The 18,426-nt window shown below is 57.1% G+C and overlaps 2 protein-coding genes across 5 annotated transcripts in view; both read right to left on the reverse strand.

Annotated features, from left to right (window-relative positions):
* Positions 1-299: 299 nt before the first annotated feature.
* SLC35C2 (solute carrier family 35 member C2) lies at positions 300-14,519 on the reverse strand. 3 transcript variants are annotated; one of them, XM_021688928.1, is made up of 10 exons: positions 14,449-14,519; positions 8,704-9,078; positions 7,941-8,091; positions 7,012-7,075; positions 6,240-6,312; positions 5,520-5,688; positions 5,358-5,441; positions 2,894-3,069; positions 1,610-1,739; positions 300-1,246 (listed from the first exon to the last, which is right to left on the reverse strand). In XM_021688928.1, exons 2-10 carry the CDS (start codon positions 8,821-8,823, stop codon positions 1,116-1,118), a joined length of 1,098 nt encoding a protein of 365 aa, XP_021544603.1. In that variant the 5' UTR covers positions 8,824-9,078; positions 14,449-14,519; the 3' UTR covers positions 300-1,115. The 3 variants fall into 3 exon arrangements, with proteins under 3 accessions (XP_021544603.1, XP_021544602.1, XP_021544604.1); XM_021688927.1 differs by having other exon boundaries at positions 7,012-7,096; XM_021688929.1 differs by lacking the exon at positions 14,449-14,519 and adding an exon at positions 14,171-14,267.
* Positions 14,520-16,196: 1,677 nt separating this feature from the next.
* The window catches only part of ELMO2 (engulfment and cell motility 2), a 28,593-nt gene continuing 26,363 nt past the window's right edge, over positions 16,197-18,426 (reverse strand). Inside the window, exon 21 of one of the 2 annotated variants that reach the window (XM_044919001.1) lies at positions 16,197-17,834. In XM_044919001.1, coding sequence (XP_044774936.1) covers positions 17,634-17,834 — 201 coding nt within the window. In that variant the 3' untranslated portion in view covers positions 16,197-17,633. The remainder of the gene's footprint in view (positions 17,835-18,426) is intronic. The other variant, XM_044919002.1, reaches the window with a different exon arrangement.

The following is an 18,426-nucleotide window of genomic DNA, read 5'->3' on the forward strand; positions in this document are numbered from 1 at the left end:
CAGGGAGCTGGCCGGCGGGCGGAGGCCAGGCTTCAGAACCCTGGCAAATCAGAGCCAGGATCTCGGCCCAGCCCTCCCTTCTTAGAAGGACTACAGTGTAAAGGGGCGGCGTGACTGGTCCAAGGTAGGTGAGCAGAAAGCTCAGGTCCCAGAGGCCCGTAAGCCATTCCATCCACATTCCATGGGCATATGCGTGGCATACAGACCTGGCCGTGAATCCTAGTTCCGGCACTTATTTAGGGTCTTGATTCCATGGTGGTTGAAAGAATTTGCAAAATAAACACTTATATATATAACATTTAATCTGTTATCAATATTGACTCGATCTGAACAACTGAGATAATTATTCCCATTTCACAGAGAAAAATACTGTGGTACAGAGAGGTTAAGTAATTTGCTCAAGGTCACACAGCTCAAAGTGACAGTCAGGATTCAAATCCACGCTGTGAAAGCACTAACCGCCCCAGAATAGTGCTCCGCAGGTATTTTTTCCTGCCTGTAGGTGTGCTGGGGCCCCGAGAGAGGGCACTGGGGCTCCAAGAGGAGTACAAGAGATGCAGGAAGCCTGGAGTCTGACCAGTCATCTGAAGGTCCCAGGCAGGGGAAGAACGGGAGAGCAAGGCCCACACCGCCCCCTCCCGCCCCCACCCCTCTAGGCAACACTAAGTGGCCAGTGGACCGTAAATCCTTTATTTCCAAACTATAAATAGACCTGTACTGAGAAAAGACGCGCTCCAGGTGATGAGGCTCCAGGCTCTCCATCAACCCTTCCCAACCGCTCCGCAGTCTAAACCCGGTCCCCTTAGAAACCTGCTCTCCCCCGGAAATCACCACCTGGGCTGTCAGAGCCTGGCAAGCAGCTGAGACCAGCCTGCTCCCTTGTCCCGCTGTGACTCCAGCGCGGCTTAGGCCCTGCTCTGGTCTGATGCTCACCCCTCTGTTCGACCAGTTCCCTGACCAAGCCCTGCCATGTGGTCCCGTGCTCCCCGAGGCCCAGCCCGGGAGAGTCCTGGCCCACTGCTCCCCGGCTGTTGTGAAGAGCCACCCGGGTCCCCAGGCTGCTGTGAGGTGTGAGGCTTGGGAGCAGCCTGGTTCCCAGCAGGTCTCCTGGCTGGTCACTGCTGCCCCTGGGCCCCAAAGTAGTCCTCCTCCTCATTATTCTCTTCCTCCGGCCGGCTGCTCCGAAGCAGCAGCTCCAGGTCAGGGTGGGAGCCCAGGCCCTTCAAGGGTTTGGGGCCACCATCACCTGGGGAGAGAGAAAAACCGGCTGTAGACCTGATCATGGCTTTCTTGGTGCCCCCGATGCGCGTGTTGAGTCACCCAGGTCCCCCCCACTCCTCCCACTCCCTGGAGACAACCATCTTCTGAGTGGCGGTGGCAGAACCACGAGGCTGACTTCCTGGCCGAGGGGCAGCCTAGGCGGAGGCAGCTGAACTGCGTAGACAGCCACCCAGCGGCAACTGCTCTGGGCAAGCCGAGAGCCACCTGCCTTTCTTGGCTGGGTGGCTGGGGCCCCAGGACTGGGTGGAGGGGAGGTCAGAGGGGCTGAGTCACACGGGGAGCAGGGAGCGTCATCAGAAAAGAGGCTTCTGAAAGGGGCTCGGGTTACCTCTGGAGTGCAGGGCTTTGAGAGCAACATGCAGGGATATGCCCGAGAGGCAGAGGGCGAAGCCCAGCCAGTTCAGGAGGCTGATCTGATCCCCCAGCAGATGAGCTGCCAACAGCAGAGTGCAGACTTCCTGAGGGCGGAGAGGCAGGAAGGGGAAGCGATCAGTTGGAGTGGGCTCCTTCGCAAGGAGGGTGGACGGCAGGGGCACCGGGCACAACGGCAGGGGAGAGCCTGACCCGCCGGAGCTCCTGGGGCCAGGGCAGGCTGGCCAGCGGGGCAAAAACAGGGCTTCCCTGAGCTCAGAGGACCAGGCCTGCCTGCGATGCTTTCCTCCCTTCGTGCTACCGAGACACAGCAAGGGAGGTGCTCTGCACAGTGTCCTGTCAGTGTTAAGAGAGGCAAAGCAGACCCAGGGCTGGGAGCACAGAGTGTCCAGCCCACAGCTATGTCCACAGGAGTGAAGAGTGAAGGAGAGTTGTGCTTCCAGAAGGCACCCACACATGGAGAGCGCAACGCTGCCACAGGGGAATGCAGCATCACCCCGGGCTCCACCGGACACACACTGGCCACGGGGTTCTGCAGCCACGGTGGCTGCCGATGGGACTGGTGGGATGACTCACTCTGAGAACCACAGCTCACGCCTCTTCCTAAGCCCCTTGGGGAGACATGATTCTGGGTTTAGGCAACACTGCTCCGGCATTAGCGTCTGTCTCATCAAGGAGAAACTGCACCCCGCCCCCATGGGCCCGAGCAGGGTGGGGTGAGGGGTGGCAGGGGAGGGGGGAGCCTGGGAGTAGAGGCACGTGTGATGCCAGGCAGCAGTAAAGGCAAACCAGGCAAACACCGGGCACGCGTGCTAGTGCTGTCCCTTGCTGTAACCACGGCAGACATCGCCAATCAATCACGGAACCCTTTCCCCACGAGCCTGGACAGGGCTTCTCAACCCTTGGCTCCAGGCCACTACCAAACGACCAAGAGTGGGCATTCATGGTAACAAGAGAATGCATCCCAGGCCCGGTGGAGTCAGAATCCCAGCTCGGCCACCTGCTGGCTGTGTGTCCTGGTGGAGGAGCCACCCATCTGTGAACCAGGGAGGACCGCCTCCACCGCCCGGGGCTGCAGCCCCAATGACAGGGAGTCTCAGACAAGAGCACGGCACACAGCACCCTAACCAGGCACTTCTGTCTCTTCTCTGGGGTCTGGGGCGTGGGAGCTGGGACAGAAGCTGACTGAGCTTGGGGGCTGCACTGTAAGACAGGACTGGGACCACCCCCAACTCTGTACCTTAAAAATGCCAGCAATGGAGAGAGTGAGGCTGGAGGTTCTGGAGACCAGGAGGAACTCAGAGAAGCCCAGACCGAAGGCGAGGATCCCTCCAAGGAAGAGGCTCCCTAGTACCCCCAGGAGCAGCCCGGTGTCCTGGAAACGGAAGATCTTCTCAGACGTGGACAAATGGAGACCTGAAAGCAGAGGGAGAGAGTGGGAGGCCACGTGCTGGTGTCCCCAGGGAGCAGGAGACCCAGCATGGGGCAGTCACGGCCCCCGCACACCTGTGCACTCACTGTGGCCCCGAGGAGGGGGATGGCAGGTGGAAGAGAACGCTGTGCGGACGGCCTGACACCTGGGGACCTGGGGAAGCAGCGAGGGCCCCCCCGAGAGCCTGCGGGCTAGGGTGGAGGGCCTGGCACCGACAGAAAATCGGACAGAATCCTCTGTCCTCCCACGGTACTGACCTGTCTTTGGGAAGGAGCGTGACTTCACGTGGCCTCTGCAGCTGTGGTAAATAGTGGGCCAAAGAGAGGCGGGGCAGCCCACTGGGTGATGAGTGACGAGTATCAGCGCCCCGGACCCCAGGGCGAGCCCTCGCTCTCAATGTCAGGGGGGCCACCTAGCAACAGGGCCTCATTTTATCCTCCCAAACCTTCTCCACTTTAAGCCGGCTCTTGCCATCACACAGCTGTGGGACGAGGCTGAGACGTGCCCCCTCTCGGGACCCGCTCCCCCAGTGAGAGCGTTTCGACTAGACCCGCGTTCCTCAGACAGACAGTATAACGTGGGGAACAATTCCCAAAAAGTAAACGCCCACACACAAATATAGGACAAAGCCTTGTTCTCGAGACGCCCCTACGGGCACCCACACACCGAGTCTGGCATGACTTCTAGAGGATTCCCGGCGCTCCCACAGCGTCCCTCAGAGTGACTCCGTGGCTGTGCGCAGGAAAGGCCCCGCGCGAAGCACAGCCATGACACCTGTGGGAGCTGGAGGCGGGCCGGGCTCACTGAGGTTTTGGAGGGAAGCACCAGAGAAATGCAGAGTGACAGGCCCTCCCGGACAAACAGCCTCCCGGTGTAAGACATCTTGTCTGGTGCTGGGCTCAGCTGTACCGCAAAGGCGTCAGCAAATTGAAGGGAATTCGGGAAAGAGCAACATAAGTAATGAAGGCGCTTGGCGGATTAATTTACCAGAAGAGATTAAAGGAGCTAAATCCATGCAGCTTTACTAAGTGACGACGACCAGGGCTTTTGGCTGAGGGTGTGCAGGGATGGGGAAGGGTGTCCGTGGCCAGGACGGGAGGGGGCGGAAGGCGAGGGTGGGGCGGGGAGACGTTAACTGGAAGAAAAAGGGGGGCTGCAGAATCATTTTCTCAGGGAGGTTTGAGACGCTTCACGGCTTGAAACTTAAATGGATGTGGGACAGAATTCTCTGTAATGACCCCGAGGACAGAAGGAAGGGACTCAGGGAAGAAGGATAAACAGGGACAGAGACTAATCTCGAAACCCGGGAGGGAGGAAGGAAGGAAGGAGGCGTGCACTTGCAGCCTGGACAGTACTCCCTGCCTCTCCTCTTCTCTGGGAGGTGATGGTGGGTGGGGGGGGGTCCCCCCTACCCAGCCACTGCGCCACGGCCAGGGCCACACAGACCATCCCACACACTTCCACCCTCGGAACCTACTGATGCTTTCCTGCTATGCCCTGTGCCCGTCAGCCCAGCAAAGCCTCCCCCAGCCTCCAAAATACATGGCCTGGGAAGTCTTTTTGACTTGGCTTTCCACCCTGGCATCCTGAAAGAATTCCTGGCCCTCTGCTCCTTCTAAGAGACAGAACACATCACGGTTAAGAGGAAGGACTCAGGAACCAGCTGCTGGAACCAAACTCTGGCTCGTTGGGCAAGGTTATCTTTACTTCTCTCCACTTGTCTCTTTGACCTGCAGGATGGAAATAATGCTGGTACTGCCACATGGGGTTTGGGGGAGTATAAGAATTAGTATGTTTAAAATGATCAGAACAGGGGAACCTGGGGGGCTCAGTCGGTTAAGCATCTGCCTTCAGTTCAGGTCACGACCTCGGAGACCCGGGATCCAGCCCCGCGTCGGGCTCCCTGTTCAGCGGGGAGCCTGCTTCTCCCTCTCCCTCTGCTCTTCCCCCCGCTCATGTTCTCTAATAAATCAATCAATCAATCTTAAAAAAAAAAAAAGGTCAGAAGAGCCCTGGCATAGCTCCCAGGCTGTACACATCCACTGTCATGATCGGCTGTTGTCTTTTACATACACTTTCTGCGTAAGCATTTATCAGGCTGGATGCCAGCCACCTGCTTTAACGTCTGTCCAGCCCTTAGACCAGGCTCTGCCAATGGACAGACCGCATCTTTGATCTCTATAACCTCTGCAGCTACCACGGAGGTGGGCTCCGAGCAAGGAAGGGGGATCTGTTGTAGTGAGGTGCCCCCAAGATGGACGACCCTACGTACCTTCAAAGATGGCGAAGAGAGGGAAGAGCCCCAGAAACATGAGTGGCTGCAGGTGGAACATGGTGTCGATGGGGTTCTGGAGCCCTGCAGAATGAGGGCGGGGGGTGAGTCATCAGGCCCAGCCTGCCTCCACCCTGCCTGGTGCCCGGGGCCCTCTCTCACCAAGTTCCGCCTTCTGCAGGAGCATCTGGGTGAGGGTCCAGCGAATGCCACCGATGAATGAGGCCCCCAGCACCAAGGCAAAGCCCTCCACGTTGAATTGCGTGGACTTGTAGGTGAACATGAAGAGGCCCCCGGCGATGAGGAGGACCACCAGGACCAGTGCCGCACGCTGTCAGGGTGGTGAGCAGGGGCCACTGACTGCAGGGTCCTGAGTTGCTCAACCCTGGAGTTTGGGCTCAGGAGCTGTGTTGGCTGACTCTGGGGCAAGAAACCCTTCTTCCCTGTGACCTTGGGGGTCCCGGCCAGCTCCTTCCCATCAACGTAGGCAGGGCTGACATTCAGTGGACACGTACCCAGCATCCCTCCTTGATCTAACCTTCTGATGTGCTTTCCTACAGCTGTTCTAGGCCCCCGGGAGGTCCCCTAGTACCCTGGACCTCGCAAATAAAGGGCGACTGCCTCCAGGACCTGGCTGCATCTGGCCCCTATCCCTGAACCCTTTCTCTTTCTGTCATTCTTTTGGTCATTACACCTGCCACGCCAGTTGCTAAGTATTCTCAGCAGTGGCCTGTCCTAGGTCCTTCCTCAGCGACAGGAGTTACCGCCACCTGGGCTGGGCTCATCTCCTCTGTCACACACAGTGACAAGCCACTGCTCAGACACCCTTTTTAGTCTTAGCATCTGCAGGGATAGGAGGGACCAGGGGAGCTGGGGCCTCACCAGCTCCTCCAGCTTGAAGATCAGGGAGAAGATCAAGATGAAGAGGACAGCGGAAGACTTGGTCATTGTGTACCTGCAAGGACAAATTAGCCACGATGCAGCGCCGGGGCCCAGGGCTCAGACCCACCACCGGGAGAGGAGCCCACTGACTGTGCTGGAAAGGGTGGGAGGCTGTGGGGACCTCTGACTTCCCTGAGGGCAACCGGCTCTGCTCAGGGCAGCTAGGCAATCAGGGTACAAAAGACCAAAGGAAGGCGGCCTGAGTCATCTGGGCTGGTATGTGACCTTTAATTGGAAGAAACCTCTGACGAAGGGGCCTCTGACTATCGCCAGAGAGAAGAGGCTGCGGGTGAACCCTGGGCTCAGTGAGTCCTCTTATTTATCTGCTCCTCCGTGGAGACCAGGATCAGGAAGGAAGGAGGGAAGGGGGAAAAGAGAAGGCAGGGATTGTGTACCCTGAAGTACAAGGCCAGAGATGAGAAACAGCTGTTACACCTGCCTCTCTGTGCAGGTCAGTGCCCTTCCTCCCCGGCATGACTGGCGCCATTCTGCCGAGTGCCTGGCTCCCCCAGGCCCCCCGGGAAGGCAGGCACAGCACCCCTCGGAGCCCGTCAACTTCCCAGAGCGCTGCTGGCTGTCAGGGCGGAGCTGAGAGCAGGCACCACTCCCAGAGAGTGGTGGCGTGGCCGGCCCCCAGGCCCGGGGGGCGCCTGGACAGGGTCAGACAGAGCCTGAGCCTGAGCCTGGCGGAAGGCGGGGGGCTGGTACTCACAGCGAGACGGTGATGTAGAGGAAGCTCCAGTTGGACAAGCCCACGTCAAGCGCCGTTGCCAGGGCTGTGGAGACAGGGGCGCCCACTGGACACACGGCCAGGGCGGGCCGGCATGGGCGGGCCAGGTGTTCAAACACTTCCATGAGGCCCCCGAGCGCCCCCTGCTTTGCCCTGGACACCCGGCTTTCTCTCGGGCCCTTGGGCCTTCCTTTCACTCACAGCAACTGAAGGGCTAACTCCTGGCCCACAAAGGGAGGGGGTGCAGCTCCACCATTAGGGGCTCAGGCCGTTCTGATTGGTAAGTGCTGGGAATGTCCCCCAGGAAGAGGATTAATGCGTCTGGTCCCAGCATCCCTCGTGAGCAACTCTTCAGAGCGGCTTCTCCTCCCTCAGGATGGAAGGCGCACCCCTCGTGGAGGACCTGGTCCCCCTCCAGGATCTGTCCCTGCCACCCTCTCCGCCCACGTTTCCTCACCAGCGCGGAGCTCCCAGCGCCCCGAGATGCTTTCCGTCCCCCTGCAGACCTGCACAGGCACTAAACGCTCGGCCATTGCAGCCCACGCTCCGGGAGGCCCTCCCCGCTGGGCCCGGGCTGGCTCCCTGCTCTGTGCCCCGAGGTGCCCCCCACTGTCCCGCCACGGCAAGGTGAGAGCAGGCGCGGGCTCGGCGCGCTGGTCAAGGCCAGTGCTGCATGGGGGGCTCTTCCCGGTGCGTGTGAGCATGTGTGCGTGTTGTGTGTATGTGGGGGGGGCGGGGAGGACACAAGAGGCAGCAGTAGGGCTGGGGGGAGGCAGGCAGAGAGGAGTGAGGAGGGGCGGGGTGGAGAGGGCCTCTGCTCCAAGCCACCAAGGCTCCTTGTTCTTAGCCCACGGCTTCCACGCGACCCCCCTCCAGGCCCCCCCGCCCACGGCAGCCCCACGGCCACGTACCTGTGGGAGCTACTCTCCTGAGGTAGTCCGTCCAGCTCAGCACCACACGGGCCCTGTGGCTGGAGCACTGAACCAGGGCCCTGGACAGGGCAGAGAACAGGAAGATCACGGCCAGGTGCAGCATCGTCATGAAGAGCGGGAAGTGGAAGCTCTATGGGACCCAGAGCAGAGACAACCGGGCGGGTTCACAGCCCCCCATGACCCCCCACTGCAGGCAGTGGCGCTAACTGGGTGCTTCCTCAGGGCTCTACAGCGGCCAGGGGGCTTCCCCCGCCCCCGACATTGCAGTCACTTGGGGTGAGAGCCCCGTAGTTCCAGTTGTGGAGACCAGGCCGAGAGCAGGTGGCAGACCAGGGCTCAGTCGGACCACGGTGCTGTCCCCACGGCTTCCACAGGCCTGTCAGCCTCCTGCTCCAGCCCCCCGCCCCCCAGGTCACAGCTAGCGCTGGCCAGTGTGGCCCAACCGGTCACGAAAATACTGAAGTCCTTCTCCGCCGGTTGGTAAACAGCTGCTGCCTTAATCCCAAGTTACCCCAGCTCATCCTCGGTGTCTCCCCGCCTTCCCGATTTCCCCTTGATCCACACGTTTGAGGGGAACCCCTGGCGCAGCAGGGCTCTAGGGCCCGTCCCATCACTGGTGTGACTGGCTTCCAGTCTTATTAGTTGAAGCCGGTGCCACCCGCTGCTAAATATTCGGGGACGCGGGGGCCATGGCCGCAGCCCCCTCCTCACCAGCGCCCCGCACTGCAAGGCCTGCCATTACCTTCGTCAGCCATTTGTTGTAGAAGGTGATGCCGATGGAGAAGCAGTAGTAGAGAAGGACCAGCCCCAGAGTCAACACCGCCTTCCACACATAGGCCACGTCGAGGGCCCACCTCCCCATCCGGGGAAGCTCCAACTCCCTCGCTCTGGGTCAGTGGGGGCAGGCACCCCTCCCGAAAACAGCCGCAGGGAGAGCCGGCCGAGCTGGGCCACGACTTTCAACAAGGTCTCCTGGCTGGAGGAGTCCTCTTCGCCTCCATGATTCGGAACCATCCACGGAGCCCCAGGCAGAGGCCTCACCCGAGGGGCTGGTGGCCCGAGCCAACCCTCTTCATGATTAAGTGGACGCAGGCCTCACAGGTCTCCAGGTCCGAGGCTAGAGGAATGGAAAGGAAGCTTGGGCGGCCCGGCAGAGCGAGGGCTGCCCGACTTGGTCCGCCCCACCCCTGCCCGCAGGGAGCAGACCAAAGCGGACCCGGGGGTGGGGGGAGGCAGGAAGGGGCGCACGCCCAGCAATGGGCTCACAGAGCTCCAGCCACATCCACTCTGTCGCCTCAAGCTGTTCTCTATGAATTGCCGCCAAAGTGACCCTTTAAAATCGTAAATGTGATCATGTCAGATCAGATGTCAGCCCTTCAGTGGCTCCCAGCGCTCTTATGATAAAGACCAAGAGCCTTCCTGACCTGTCCCTGCTGGCCTCTCCAGCCTCAGCTCTGGGCTCTCTGTCCCCACCCCACCACTGCCTCAGTTCCCCAAACACACAGGCTCTCTCCTACTGCCTGAAGGAATGGACACGCTGCCTACCCTCCAGTCCTCTCTCAGCTGATGTTACTCAACTTCAGCTCAACCGCTGCTTCCTCAGGGACGACCCCTCCTTGATTGGGTGCTCCCCCAGCTCCCCTACTTTCCCTTCAGTGCACCCGTGTAGGGCATGCCCATCTGAGCGGTGTCTGTCCCCTGGGAGGCCGTGCGCTCCTGTCTTCCTGGACTACCTCATGGTAGTCTTGCGCCCACTGGGCACACTGTGAGTTGTCCATATGGTTCGACGACTCAGTGCAACAGAGTGGGCACTTGGTTTTCAGGGCACTGATCTGATCTTTAAGGCATTAAAAATGGACCAGGAAACCAGGAAACCAACCTACCCTGCCCTTAGCCTCTAAGGGACCACTCCCATAGAGGCCGTGCCTGCTTTAGGGTCTTGCCTAACTAAACCACTCCCAGCCTATCAATCTAGGCAACCCTAATGAGGGTCCAGAGCACACGAGCTTTGAGGAGACCGGGCTGACCTAGGTCCACAGCTATCCCACCTGCTGCTTCATGTGTGTGTCCCTTCAGTCACCATCTCCTCCTCTGAGACATTCCCAACCTGCTGAAATGCCACCTCCTGGAAGCCTTCCTAGGACCATCTGATCCAACATACCCTGCTTTCCCCACCTCCAGTCCTTTCTGAAGGGAGTCATCTCATTCACCTCTGTATGCTGGAAGCTGGGTATCACCGCCCTCCCCCGAGGCAAACTGGAAGCTAGCATAAGCCTTTGCTGGAAGGATATGGTAGGGCTGAGGTTCTCATGAGGGGAACTTCGGAAACCTGTGGGGGTGTTTTGGGGGAACTCTCCTAGCTTTTAGTGATATGGTGGGGGGGGGGGGTCCCTGAGAGCGACGGTCCACATAACTAAGAACTGCTCTGCATCCTTTGTAACCTTGACAATCCATGTAGGTATAAGACTTACTTATAATTACCTGAACCTCAAACACAACTGTGTTTTGCTTTTTTGTTTTTAAGTAAATTCTAGGGCCCTGGGTGGCTCAGTTGGTTAGGCTGCTGCCTTCGGCTCAGGTCATGATCCCAGGGTCCTGGGATCAAGCCCCGCATTGGGCTCTCTGCTCAGCGGGGAGCCTGCTTCTCCTTCCCCCTCTGCCTGCCGCTCCCCCTGCTTGTGCGCTCTCTGTGTCAAATATATAAATAAAATCTTTAGGAAAAAAAAATGTTTAAAAAAATAAATAGATAGGGGCGCCTGGGTGGCTCAGTTGATTAAGCAACTGCCTTAGGCTCAGGTCATGATCCCGGAGTCCCGGGATCGAGTCCCACATCAGGCTCCCTGCTCAGCAGGGAGTCTGCTTCTCCCTCTGCCCTCTTCCCTCTCGTACTCTCTGTCTCTCATTCTCTCTCTCGCAAATAAATAAAATCTTAAAAAAAAAAAAATTAAATAAATAAATAAATAAAATAAATAGATAAAGTAAATTCTATCCCCAGCATGGGGCTCGAACTCACACCCCTGAGATCAAGAGTCACACGCCCTACTGACTGAGACAGCCAGGCGCCGCAAGAACCCAACTGTTTTATCTGTGATACAGAGCAGTTTTTCCAAGGTTCTCCTATGCACTACAATTTCCAAGAGTATGTTTGCCATGCACATGTTTTTGATGTAACTGTTTTTGATAACGAGTCTGGAGAAACCACACCATCTAGAGCAGCGGCCCAGCATGGCCACGGCGCTGTGCACGGTGGCCAGCACGTTCCCCGAGGTCCCGCGGATGGTGGGAGCACCAGCTGCTTCACTGTGGCTTCTAGCATCCTTGTACCCAGAACTGACGTACTGAAACACATTCTATTCTCAGCGACCTTTTATTATCAGTACGTTGACATCTCCCTGTCACCTCCAGAAGAATCTCCAGTGGCCTACTCGTCTGTCCACGCCTGGATGTCTAATGCCAGGCACTCACCCCCAGCCTGCCCAGCACTGCCTCCCGTTTCCCAGGAGCTGTCCAAACCTGCCCCTCTTCCCACCCCAGCCAGGGGCACCTCCATTCACCTGGATGCTCAGGCCAGAAATCTTGTTCCCATCCTGAGTCCTTGCTCCCTCAGCCCACCTTCAATCAACAAATATTGTCATCTCAGTCTTAAAAAAAGATCCCCAATATGGTCACGTCTCCTGACCACCACTGCCCTCCAGGCCACTGTCCTCTCCCCCCGCAATACAACACGACAGGTTAGTCTCCTCTACTTCTGCCCGCACCTTCCCCCCGCAGGTTCCTGCCAGCACAGCTGGAGAGCAGGGTACATGGGCACCAAATCTATGCCTAACAGACCTTAAGGCCCATATTCTTTCCCTATACCCGGGTTTCTCAATCTTGGCATTATTGATACTTGGGACCAGATCATTCTTTGTGCATTGTGAGATGTCCAGGAGCGATCCTGGTCTCTACCTACTAGATGCCTAGAGCAGCCCCTCCTCCTCATCCCAAGTTGTGACAACCAAAAATGTCTCCAGACGTGGTCAAATGTCATGGGGGGCAAAAGTGCTCCCTGCTGAGAATGACTACTTACACCACACAGGCAACCACAGTGCATTCTACCTTCTAGCACCTGCTCCCTGGGGTTCCCACCCATGGCAGGGCAGTCTGTACTTTTCTGTGAGTCAACTTCTCACATCTTCTGCTTTTGGTGCAGTTCCTGCTCCAACAGGGCAATCTGTGCCAACCCCCACTCCCCACCTCCTGTTCAAATCCCACCCTTTCTTCAGCCAGTCCAGGTCCCCCACCTCCAGAAAGTCCCTATGACTACCTCAGCCCACAGGGAGCACTGCCTCCAAGTTAACAACACTCGTTCTCTTACTGTCATTCAGTCACCTAACCCCAAACACAAAATCAGTCCTCAGATAGAGAGGCTCTTGGAAATCATCTAGCCATTTGCTCAATGGCCATTTATTAAGCACCATTGTATACCTAGCACTGGAAATAGAGATGTGTAACTGATAAGGTCCCCACCCTTCTTTTATGATAAGGGAAACCAGGCTTTTAAAGGGGCAAATGCTCTTTTTCAAATCTCACCTGCCAAGAAAGGAATTCCATATTCTGCATTACTCTCCAGGGGGCAGCCTAGCTGGGGTGGCAGCCACACCAGGGTAGAGTTGGTGCCCAGCCCCCCGGAGCACCTGGCTCCCCTCAATCTCTGTGACTGTAATGTGGGCAGTGCAGTTTAGTGGTGCAAGTGTGGGCTTGGAGTGAGAAAGACCTGGGATCCAGTCCTGGCTCCTCTGTGAACATTGGGACCCCCGAATGATCTGAACTCTGGACCTCAGTTTCCAGTAAAGGAGGATAAAATCATCTGCATCTTGGGAGGGGAGTCAATGGCATCCAGTACAGCGCTTGATGGTGGCTTGTGGCAGGGGCTTATGCCCCTCCTGGCCCCCTTACAGCAAAACTCTCCCAGGGCCCCCAGCACTACCATCCTTGCTCTCTTGCAGCCCAGACTCACTTCAGCCTGTCCCCACTGCTCCACTGAGTCACCATACCTTCCTCCTTGTTGCCCCTCTGAGGACCAAGTCTTTGTTTTCATCAGCACCTTAAAAACTGACCACTTCCTCCTCCTGCTAAAGCCTCTTGGATGCCCACCACACTCTCCTGCTTTTTCTTTTCTTTTAAAGATTGTATTTATTCATTCGAGACACAGAGATACAGAGAGAGAGAGAGAGCACGAGCAGGGGGGAGTGGGAGAGGGAGAAGCAGGCCTCCCGCTGAGCAGGGAGCCTGATGCAGGGCTCGATCCCAGGATCCTGGGATCATGACCCGAGCCGAAGGCAGACGCTTAACCATCTGAGCCACCCAGGCGCCCCTCTCCTGCTTTTTCTTCTGGTTTTCTGGACTCCTGGACTTCTTTGCTGGCTCCTCCTGTCAACCAACCTGTGGAAGTTCATTCTCCCCTGAGTAATCTCATCCCATCTGATGGACATTCCAGTGATTTCTAAATTCTTTTCATTAGCCCTACCCTTTTCTGCCAGCTCCAGGCTGGTACATCGAAGAGTCTCCTTGGTAGCTCCACCCAAGATACCTCAAACTGAAGGTGCCCCCAACCTATTCCAAAGTTATTAGTAAATGCCAGCACAATACACCTGGTTACTTAAGCCTAAGTCCCCAAATGAATGATGAACTCATCCTTGACCACTCTTTCCTTCCTTCCTCCAATCCTATCCTGTCAGTTCCTCCTCCCAGATCCCTGTGGACCAGCTACCCGTCTTCACCTGCGCTCGGCCATCAGTCTAAGGCACGCTGATCTCTCACCTAGGGACTGCAGCGGTCTCCTAACTGGTGTCCCTGCTTCCTCCTTTTCCCCGACACAGCCAGGAGTCCACACAGCAGCGGGAGTGAAGGCTTACACACTGACAGCAGACCACGCCCACATAGAGCGAATCCCAAGCCCCGAGCAGGCCCGCGAGGAGGCCTTAAACCATCTGGCCTCTGCCCGTGTCTGCAACCTCGTTCTCCCGCCACTGCCCCGGAGCCCGCCACGCTGGCCCTTGGCCGCTTGCCAGGCCCGTCGAGCCCGCGTCCTTCTTTGCACTAGCCGTTCCCTCTCCCGCGGACCTTTGCGCGGACCTTTGCTCGGCTGAACCCTCCCCGAGGGCCCGCTCCTCATCCTCTTGGCACCTCCCACCAGCTGACGTTGCCCTGTTTGCCCACGTGTTTACCGCGCGCCCCGCACTCCCACCCCACCGCGGGATGCGGCTCTCGGCGGGTCGGGCCGCGTCCGTGCAGGTCCGCCCGGCTCGTCGCCGCGCGCGCAGGCGGCCGGGAAGGGCGAGTGGAGGCCCCGGCCCCTCCACGGCGCGGACACGGAGGCCCGGGAAGGACAGGCGCTCGGGCGGGCTGCGGCGCGCAGAGCCCGGCCTGGACCCCTCTTCCCGGCCCGGGCCGGCCGTCCCCCGCCCTCGGGGGCGCGCGCAGGGCCCGCGGCGCGCCCACTCACCTCGGCCGCAGGCGTTCCGGGCCGGATCATCCGGCCGGAAGTGCCGGGCCGAGCGCCGCCACCGGGGGGCACTTCCGCCGAAAGACGCCGGGGGCGGGGCCTGCCGGCGGCGGGGCGGGGCAGGGCGGGGCTCCGGAGGTGGGCCCGCTGGCACCGTCCTGGAGACCCAGCGCTGAGCAACCCCTGTGCTGTCTTAGCTTATCTCTTGCGCTCCATCGGCCTCACTCTGGAGCCCCGGTGCGTGCTGCGGAGGCATGCGTACCCGGGGCAGCTGGAAAATAGCCACCTGTTTACTTTTTTTTTTTTCAAAGATTTTATTTACTTATTTGACAGAGAGAGACAGCGAGAGAGGGGGCACAAGCAGGGGGAGGTGGGAGAGGGAGAAGCAGGCTTCCCGCGACCAGGGAGCCTGATGAGGGGCTCCATCGGGACTCCATCCCAGGACGCTGGGATCATGACCTGAGCCGAAGGTAGACGCTAAACGACTGAGCCACCCGGGCGCCCCCACCTGTTTACTTCTATTGAACAGATTAATTTACCTTATTCCAACCCAGTGCTGGGCAATCATGGAACCACAAAGATAAGGAAATCTCTCATGGGCTTTTTCTTCTGCGAGCTTAAGCCAGCTGGGGAGTGTGATAAGTCAGGGGCATTAAATTTTAGGACTTACAAGATCCATGGGAGATAATAATACACATTTGTGAAACATTTGTGTGCCTTAAACTTTAAGAATTATCTTAATTTCAGTAGATTGAGTGGGGGGTGGGGGGAGTGTCAGGGCAGAGGAAATGAGGAGAGGGGAAGGCTGGGGCCTGGCTTAAAGCCCAGCTGTTTATAAGGGGAGTTAACAAAAGCTGTGGTTGGAAAAGTAGCTGTGGGGCAGTTGCAGTGGTCTCAAAAATGCCAGCTAGGAAATTCAGATCCCACTCATGTTGCAGGATGGATTAAAAGAGGCAGAGCCTGGCGCAAGAACCCCCAGGAGGGCAGAGCAGGCTAGGGTTGCAGAATGGGGGCCAGTTAGGGGTTTTTTGCCCTCTCCTCCCAGTGCCTCCTGTGCTCTCCTCTAACACTGGCTGCAAACATGGATCCTTGCGAGTGACTCGGCCAGCTTCCCCGGCCCCTCTGAACAGAAGGTTCAAGCCCAGAGTGTAAGCAATGCATTATGCAAACCCCTGCTGCCCCCTGCCCCCGCCAGTTGGCATCCTGCAGCCGAGTTTGTTCATTCAGCACTTACCGAGTACCCACAATGGCACCCATCACTGCCCGAGGTCTTGGCTGTGTTCAGTCCTCAAGGCCTGCACTGCACGCACTTGCTGTGCCTTTCGAAAAAGCTTGTCCTCGCCCCCTTCTCCCTCAGAGGGAAAAGAAAGTATCTATTTTCATCACCACCCTCATTCAAGCCTCCCAGCTACCAAGGCTGAGTTTTGGAGCAACAGCCTAAAACACCAGCTGGAAGGCTGGGCACTAAGCACTGGCGACACACAGGGTGAAAAACGTGTCTTCTTTGTAAGTCACAAGAATGTGAGCTGTTCCCTGGCTGCGTCCCTGGCAGGGGGGAGAGGGAGGCTATGCTCATGGGGGTGTACGGTATGCCGTTCCTGGCCGTGCCCGGCAAGCCGCAGCAGAAAACACTTTGTCCTGGTGCAACAGTCTGTGAGCATCCTGAACTGTCGAGGTGCGTGTGTGTGTGTGCGCGTGCACATGCCCAGGGAGGGCAAAGTGGTTGAAAAGACATAATGAAATGAAAGCTTGTCAAGGTGACAGCTCCCTTGGGCGGAAAGAGCAAGTACAGAGAAACAGCTGTTAATAGGTACCACGGTACGTACATGAAAGAGTATTTATTGAAAACATGGTTACTGATGGGAAGCTCCTGGCTGCTCTCAGTTACTCTCTTGGCTCACAACTGGAAGTGGTATTTTTCTTTTTCTTTTTTTTGTTTTAGGGAGAGCCTCCAATTTTATTTTCCCTCAAACATTCTGTCCTAGGATAGGTAGATCTTATATAAATATATATACACGTCTGTATAAGTATGGCCTCTAGTAAAGAAAATATATAGTACACTCTTCATCGGGCAGTACCTACCATGCCAGCCTACCAAGACTGAATGCCGCTGTGTTCACATGTCCAAGGAGGGAGGCTGGGCGCGTGGTTTACATGTGCCGCAGCACCAGGGAAGCCCGTGGGCACAGCCGTGGCCTCAGCTAGCTCCCTGAAATCATGGCCAGTGGCAGAAACCACAGCACTGGGATGGGAGGGCGAAGGGAAGGCCAAACTTCCTGAGGTCGGGGAGGCCAAAGGAAAGCAAAGAGGAGGGGGCTGCCATTCAGTTAGGCGGGAGATTTCTCTCTAAGGAAGGAAAAGATAAAAATGGCTGGGGGGGGCGGGGAGGGAGTGGACTCCAGTGGCCTCACCAGTCTCGGCCCAGGCCTTGTCTGGGCTCTCCCTGCAGAGTTCTTTGAGACTAGAGGGTAGGACTTAGCTCGCATGTCTTTGACTTGCCAGGATGAGAGCCTGAGAGCTTGGGAGGGAGAACTTTCCATCTGCCCAGACAACTGTGTGGGCAAGAGAGATCTGGTGGCTCCGGAGACCAGAGATGTTAGAGCCGAGCCTCAGTAGCAGCAGCTTACTGGCACTGAATGAGGCCAGAGTGAGCCCTCACGAAGGCGACGAAAGCAAGGGCAAGGCATCTACCAAGCAAAGGCCAAGGCCTCTGCCTGGATCTGAGACACAGGCATGGGTCACCCAAAGGCAGTCTCTCTGAGGCTCTCAACACACCTAGAACGTCTGTCCTCTGCGGGCAGCCTTTGCTGGGCTAGCTCTTGCCCACGCGGGATCCAGCTGACCCGAGAGCAGGCTCAGGAAGAAAAGGTGAGTGACTCTTGTTAACTCCAGCCCAAGCAGTCCCTGGCCCGGAAGACAAGGGCATCTGCTATTCATTCCTCACGCTCCGATCCCGGGCTCCGCGGTGACAGCGAGGGCCGAGCACCCTGCCTTCGTGATTTATGGTGGGCAGGGACCAAGAAGAAGCTCTGGGTGGTCTGAGGGGAGTCTGAGGAATGGCTGGCATTCACTGGCCACCGTGGTCACTACAGATTCTGTACAAGCAAAAGACAAGGCACCAGTCTGTGGGTGTTTCTCCTGGGCCCCAAATCCCTTCCTGGCTACCGTGGAGTCTGGCTCCAGGCTCAGCCGTAGTGATAGACAAAGTCATAGCTGCTGGGCTCCTTGGGCACTGGCGGCGGGGCTTCAGGAATCTGGATGTTCTCCAGATCCAGGAGCCGCAGCTTCATCTCCATGCTCAGCAGGGTGTCCAGGTCACTCTTGGTCAGCTCGCTGGACATGTCCTTCCCCAGAAGGGCACTGAGGCCATCGATCCAGATGCAGTACTGTGGAAGCAAGTTGTAAAACATCACATGGTGGCCCCTGGTCAGCCGGAGGGCCTGCCAAGGTCCCTTTGATGACAGGATTCACTGTAGTCTCTTTTGACACTACTTAGTATAGGCAGAGCTGATTTGGGATAATGGCAAAGATAAAATGGGAGGTGATCATTCACTTTCCAAAAAAAAAAAACAAAAAACCTTTTGGCTTTTATGAGGGATTTACATTTAAGCTTCCTAAGATAATCTGAAATATGATTTATTTTTATTTATTTTTTTAAATATGATTTTTAAAAAATGCAACTAATGAATACAGCAAAACAAGACGTGAGTACTGGGGCATCAACTAGCCAAAACTGCCCAGGAAATGAGCAACGGTTGGGGGGAGGGGGATACATATTAGGTGTAAAAAGCAGGACCCAAAAGGAATCACTGTAGCATCTCAATTTTATTTCAAAAAAAGTTAAAAAAAAAAAAAAAAGCCCAGTCAACAAATGTTAAAAGTAAGTGCTAGAGAAATTGAACTTGAGGGTCTCATGATAAGGGGGAATAACAGAGAACTGTCGACCTATCCCTCTCTCACTCCTGCTCAGTCTTTTTC

Source organism: Neomonachus schauinslandi, chromosome 10, assembly GCF_002201575.2.
Source record: "Neomonachus schauinslandi chromosome 10, ASM220157v2, whole genome shotgun sequence".
Classification (NCBI taxonomy): Eukaryota; Metazoa; Chordata; class Mammalia; order Carnivora; family Phocidae; genus Neomonachus; species Neomonachus schauinslandi.